The sequence below is a fragment of the Apaloderma vittatum genome, unplaced genomic scaffold (assembly GCF_000703405.1).
Source record: "Apaloderma vittatum isolate BGI_N311 unplaced genomic scaffold, ASM70340v1 scaffold20942, whole genome shotgun sequence".
Classification (NCBI taxonomy): domain Eukaryota; kingdom Metazoa; phylum Chordata; class Aves; order Trogoniformes; family Trogonidae; genus Apaloderma; species Apaloderma vittatum.
Window position 1 is genome coordinate 3,518 of NW_009702156.1, and position 6,607 is coordinate 10,124.

At 52.2% G+C, this 6,607-nt stretch overlaps 1 protein-coding gene across 1 annotated transcript in view; it reads right to left on the minus strand.

The window, feature by feature from the left end:
* Window positions 1-5,731: 5,731 nt before the first annotated feature.
* Window positions 5,732-6,607, minus strand: part of STIM1 (stromal interaction molecule 1) — a gene marked incomplete at both ends in the record, with an annotated part of 11,956 nt that continues 11,080 nt past the window's right edge. The window contains one exon of the mRNA XM_009879449.1: window positions 5,732-6,131. Within this exon, the coding sequence (XP_009877751.1) occupies window positions 5,732-6,131 (400 nt within the window). The remainder of the gene's footprint in view (window positions 6,132-6,607) is intronic.

The window sequence follows — 6,607 nt, forward strand, 5'->3', positions numbered from 1 at the left end:
GGACTTGTTCCAGCTCATCCCGTCAGGCTGGCGTGCCACCCCGCAGGGTCGGAGCACACTTCCCCAGGGACCACCTCCCTGAGGACCACGGGGCGGGAGCAGAAGACCCAGCCAAGTGGCTGAGCATCATGCCATGGTGAGGGAAGGCAGGTTTAGACAGTAATGCCTGCTCACTTTAAAATTAACGTTGGAACTCTGCTGAGGAACATTCTTTTCCAATAAAAATCAACCCAACCTCTCCGCTGGCTGCCAGAATCCCAAAGGCATATGGGTGGGGGGGGCCAGTGAAAAGAAATCCTTTAAAAAGCCCTGGGATAATAGCAAATAAGCAAAAAAAAGATTTTTTTTTAAATGATAAAAACTGCCTTATTTGTGAAGGAGAGTTTTCTCCCTGCTGAGATCCGCAGACGCCACTAACTCAGCAGCCATCCAGGGAGCCTCTCCCGCTCTCTCACAAGGTCCTGCACAGTTTTTAAATCCAGAAGAGACAAAAGCAATCCCGCAGCTATGGCAGCGTATGGAGAAAATGACGACAGTAGATGGAGATACATCCTCCAGTCCAGGAGGATTTTCTTCCCCCTGATGCCGGGAACCTGATCCTGGGACAGCTGGTCCTGTGCCCTGGGGAGACAGAGGTGACGTGCTGCCAAAGCCGGCGAGCGGCTCCGCGTGGGTCCTCAGCATGCACCGCAGCACCGCCCTCACCGCGAGAGAGGGTCCCCAGGCACGGTTTGCGGGGGTCCCTGTCCTCACTGCAGGCATGGCTGTCACTGCCGGCCCCCGGGGTGCCCTGCCCCAAAGCAAACGGCCGGCACCGTGCTGGGCCCACACGTGTCGGATCACGGATCCTCTTCCGCAGGCTCACTGGCTCACTGCCCGGAGGGACTGAAGGAGCTGATGGGGGAAGGAGCCTGTGAGCACACACTTAACCAATAAGCCAGTCAACCCGTGTTACTCATCATCTGTCCAGCTCAGGAACATATTCCCAAAGGGTGGAGGCAAGACACCGCAATCGCTGACCCCAGGGCCACAAAAACAATCGGCGGGCTGGAGCACCTCCCCGATGAGGACAGGCTGAGAGTTGGGGTTGCTCAGCCTGGAAAAGAGAATGTTCTGGGGAGACCTTATAGCAGCCTTCCAGCATTAAAGGGGGCTTATTAGATGGGAATAGACTTTTTAGCAGGGCCTGTTGCAATAGGACAAGGCATAATGGTTTTAAAGTAAAAGAGGGGAGATTCAGGCAGGATCTAAGGAAGAAATTTCTCACACTGAGGGTGGTGAAACCCTGGCACAGGCTGCCCAGAGAGGTGGTGGTGGAGGCCCCATCCCTGGGGACATTCAAGGTCAGACTTGATGGGGCTCTGAGTGACCTGATCAAGATGTCCCTGCTCACTGCAGGGGTGATGGACTAGATGACCTTGAAAGGCTCAGACTCTTTTGTGACTTTCTTCAGCCCCAAATGATCCTTTTTGGTGGTCCCATAAGCAAGCACATGACAGGGGAGGTGTATGTCCATGGGGACACATTAGCTTTGCCAGAGAGCAAGGAGGGGATGCTGAGTCCAGGGCTTGGACAAGAGGGGAAGAAAGAACAAAAGAACATTCCCAGGATATTGCCAGTCATCTTTGGTGAGGGTCAGTCAAGAAAGGCTCACCTACATCCTGCTAACCATTATGAGGCTCATGCTCCTTAATTGGTATGGCACATTCTCAAGAGGAAATGCTGGTCCAGGGCTCAGACAGCCCCAAAGGAATCACGGGAAAGTGCCTTCAGAGAAAGTGCTTCTGTGGTGCAGTAGGAATGACCCAATGCTCATCCCTCCTGAAAGCCTTGGACCACCAACTGACCATGAGAATACCTGGGAGCCTCGTTGAAGATGGCATGTTCCGGTCCCAGCCACGCTGCCCCAGCACTCACTGCTTTCTTTTCCGGGTAGCTGGGCACAGTTACAAGCTACGAAGACCAAAGCCAATGGTGTTCACCTGGGTGAAGGTGGGATGGGTGTGCTGCTGTTGCTTGATCTGCTCCCACCTGCTCTTCCCACTGTGTCCCTCCACGAACTCAACCCGGCCATGGGGAATGAGAGCAGGTGAGAAAATGGGAATGGACTGACTTTGCAAATAAAAGCAGTGGAGAGCAAAGCATGGAGCAAAGAAAGGCTGGTAGCAGTGGAGAAAGAAGGGAGAAGGCAGGGGGAAAGGACATAGAATAAATCTTTGTTTTGCCTCAACTCGGCAGCCCACAGAGTGATTTCTCCTGGTGGGCTCCTGCGCAGTCTGGGACACAGGCTGTAGGAAAGCTCAGGAGCAGCTCAAGGGTGTCTGACACTGAATCAGGGCTTGGTCTACCAGCCTCACCCAGACCTCACTGCTGTCACCACTCCCTGCCCTTCACCAAGAGCACCCAGAGCTGCAGGGCCATGCACTACGTGCCTCGCCAGGACATGGCACCGCGGCAGCAAAGGCTTTCCCATCAAGCCTGCTGCACAGTTTATGCTGCTGTGCTCAGCGTGGCACCATCAGGGGCTTAGAAACAGTCTCTACCACACAAATCCAGCGGCAATTTCTTCTGTCCCTTCTGTCAGAGCTGTGAACGAATCTTTTCACTGGGTTCCTGACGCTCCCCTTTTGCTTTGGCTGCCACCCCCCTTCCCCATCGGAAAGGGGCTGACTGCGTGGAGATTCAGTCCTACACTTCCACCTCCATCGGGTTTATCCTCAGGTACACTTGAAGCAGGCACTGGCAGCACAAACCTCTGTGCACACAGCACATTCCAACCCCTCTCCCTGCTGGGCCCCGGGACACCCAGTCCCCATCATTAACATCAAAAAACCACACACCAGCCTTCAAAATCAGAACAGCTCTGACCTTATTTGCGCCGGATCCTCTGAAGCCAATTGCAAAAGAGAAGCAAACAGTGAGGAGTTCATGAAAGCAATTCCCCAGCCACGTGCTGGCCTTGCCTGGAGAGAAGGTCCCTACCAGGTTACCCCCAGAAGACTTTAGCACGTGGACAGCTGACAGGGAGAGGAGGGATCCCCAAACCCTTCTCTGGGGAAACAGCTTGTGTGAAACAATTTACTCTGTGAGGTCTTGCGTCGACTGGATATGGAAGGGGCTAAAGCCATCCAGCAGACCAAAGAACCCAAGAGAGCACCCTCCTCCTACCAAGGGAGCCATGAATTGTTTGGATTCCGTTTCCATCCTTGGCAAGGACTCCTTGGAAGGACCTTCTCAACCTCAGCTTCCCCACCTGTTCTGTTTGCCTCTCTGCGAGGCTGTGGAGCTCGAGGGACGTATGTAAAGGCCTCCAAGGCTGCTTATATAAAAGAGAAAGAGCAACACATTGGCTTGTGCTGCAGCAATGCCTTCATGGTTGTGTTTTCAGAGAGGCATCTAAACAGGATCTGCTAATGATGCAGCTGGACAAAAAACTAAAAGCAACAAAATAAGACCACATTTGGGCACCCAATTCTTTGTTTCTGTTTTCCAAAATGAATAGAGAATGGATGAGCATGGATTCTGGAGTTGTCTGCTACTGTGTAGCTGAAGCAAATCTGATGTGAAAAGATCTCACTCTGCATCAATGGGGGGGTCTTTCCTTCAGGAACAGGGCGAAAACAGTCATACCTTCCACTGAAGGGTGATTAGTTAGGTTCTAACCAGCTACTAAGTGCCTGTGGGGAACAAGGAGAAGATCCCACTTACTGTCTCCTAATGACCTCTCAGCACTTTTCTAACTGGGATCACTCCACATTTCCCTCTGCCTCTCTCAGGGGAGTCTGCAGGACTGAAGCTTTAACCCGGTCAGCAATTCAGTGTATCACAGGCCTCAGCTGAAAAAAAATGTTTATAGAGCTATTTCTGAAACAGTGCATCAGCCTTAGAGCTCCCAGGACAAGCCCTGCTTTCGACGGGGACAGGAAGGTCAGTGGTAAACAGGGACTGTGCGATGTGACCAGCAGCATTCCCAGCTTTTATCAGTCACACCGGAACAGCTGCAACTGGACTCAAACTGACAGTAATTAATCTAAATTTTAATTATGCTGCCTCATATAATCTCATACCAAACATTACTAAATTAACCAAGTTGCTGCTCTTTGACTGCCCATTGTGGAGCAGGTGCAGTAATTTCTCCCAATCCCCATATTCCAGAACCCACAATCTCCCAGGGCTTTGCCAACACTGCTCCTCCCAGCCGGGGCGCAGGGGTGCTCCGGTCCCACCCAGCTTTGAGACCGACAAGTCAGTGAGGGGCTGAGACATCCAAAACAGAGACTGTGGGAACGAGGTCAGGAGAGAACCTACGCCTAAGGGCTGAGATACCTGCAGACAGAGGAATAATGGTACAACGCGCTGGGACGGATGAAGATGTGATGACTTGGAATGTCGTCCTGCCTGGGTAAATAAACATGAAAGGACACTGCCCCTGTTGACTTCCACACTGAGAGGCCTCCAGCCTTTTCCCAGACATCTGTTCCCTAACGCTGAGGATAAGGAGACTATTTTTAATTTTACCAAGGAGCAAGTGCAGCACAGGGAGGCAGAATGATTTCACCCCAGTCACAGGCAGCTCCCCAGCAGGGCAGGAGGGGACTCCCTGATGGCCCATCACAGCCCTTCCACCGCCTGCTTCAGCACCGACACCTCGCCGAGCACCTGAAACCCCCCTGACCGAGAGGCCAACACAGCCCTTGGCCGAGGGTTTAAATGGAGCGTCCAAATGGATGCAGGCTCAGACAGCACTCTGGGGCTGGGTGCATCCACAGCCCACGTAGGGTGAGGACCACCAGTGACTGCTGCCTATAGACCTCGTCCAGCAGAAAGCCACCCAGGTCTGCCCAAGGAATGTGATCCTTTGGGTACAGAACATTTCTGAGCTTGGGCCAGCTGCCGGAGGGCCCCTTGCAGGACTTCGGTTAGACCAGACAGGATTGCCACATCCATGGCCCACCCAGTCCTTCGTCCCTCTAACGCTGCGGGGGTGAATCAGGGGACTCAGAGATTTCGGGATGTGGATCCAGTCCCTTGGATCCTATCATACACAGGTCTCCAAAAAACAATTGCTCATGGACTGTTACTACTGAAAGGGACCAAGTCAAAGCCAGTGATCCAGCAAAAAGAAGCTCCAACTCCTTCCTCATTATTGAGACGGTCCTTAGCCAAAACATAACCATGACTCATCCCCTACCAAGACAGAGGTAGAGAGTCACACTGAAACAGAAAATTCCTAAATACCTCTTTTTTCGGCCAGCTCTTAAAAACAGCACAGATCTCAAACCCTTCAACAGCACCAACTACTATCTCACAATTTCCTTTGCAATTCGCTTGTGAAGACCCCAAATAAGTCAAGGCTTCAAATAAGGTCAGTTTTTGTTTGAGTAGTTGTGTTACCTCTGTTCTCACAGGTGCATCACCCAAATGAAAGACTAACTTATTTAGCAATAACCTAGTGCTCAGGAATTCTCATTTGCTTAGCTACAGTTAAACAGCAGCACCTCCATGGTTTATGCATCCACGGAGTTTGCAGATATGGGAATGAACCATGGAGCATTTCTTAGAGAGTCCACTGGCACAGGAGAGTGGTTGAAAAAACAAACATGTGGATAAGTCATGAAATAAAGGCAAAAAAGGACAGGGCACAAGGAATCTAGGAGAGAGAGCAGCCGAGCAAGCGTCAGCTCTGAGACACAGCAGGCAATAGGGAGCTAGAAAAGAAACAGCAATATACCCAAAGCTCTCAGTGCGACAGCGAACTCCAGAGGTGACATCAGGAGGGGGCAGATCAGGGATGGAGTCCATCTGGAGGAAATAAGAGGAGGTGGTGTGATGGTAACAGATGGGGTGGACATGGCAAGCAGGAGCAGATGCAGTGGTGGTGGATGAGGAGCAAGAGGTGGAAGATGTGGTGGTGGCAGCCGACGATGGGCTGGTGCCAGGAAGGTCAGAACTGAAAGACTGTCCGGAGGAGAGGCTGTGCATTCGACGGAGAGAGACTCTGCCTGCCCGGTAATGAGCAGGTTGGCCTGACTCATTCTGGCCTTGCACGTAACTCTCTACCAACCTCTGAGATCCATGGCCGTGCTGTGGGTCCACCAGGCGCTGGCGAACGGTGCTGGGCAAGGCAGGAGCTGAAACGAGAGAGAGAGGAGAGCACTGAAGGCTGCGTGTCACATCAGTGAGGAGGCACCACGAGAGCTACCGGCCAGTGCCGAGGCCGGGGCTACGCACGGTGCGTTCTGCTGCGGGGACAGTATGCGGGGACAGTGCGCGGGCACCGCGGCCAGCCCACCCTGCGCTGGGGGTTACACTGCTTTAACAAAGAAGAAGCATTAAGCTTGCGCTACAGCTTAACATGCTAGATTAATGCCCAGCCCATGAAAAAATGCAGGTTTGACACTCCTGATATAGGTGCTTTCTGAACACCTTATCTGATCATCTTCCTTGAAGCAGAAACCGGCTGCATGATTCATTCTAACGAACTTTACATCAGAGCTACCACCCAGGTTCCCTTCAGCGTAAACGTGAAGAAGTCGTTACTTTCAGGGCATGATTCATTTTGTCTTAACACAGACATCCAAGCCACTCGGACACTTCATGCCTTGGC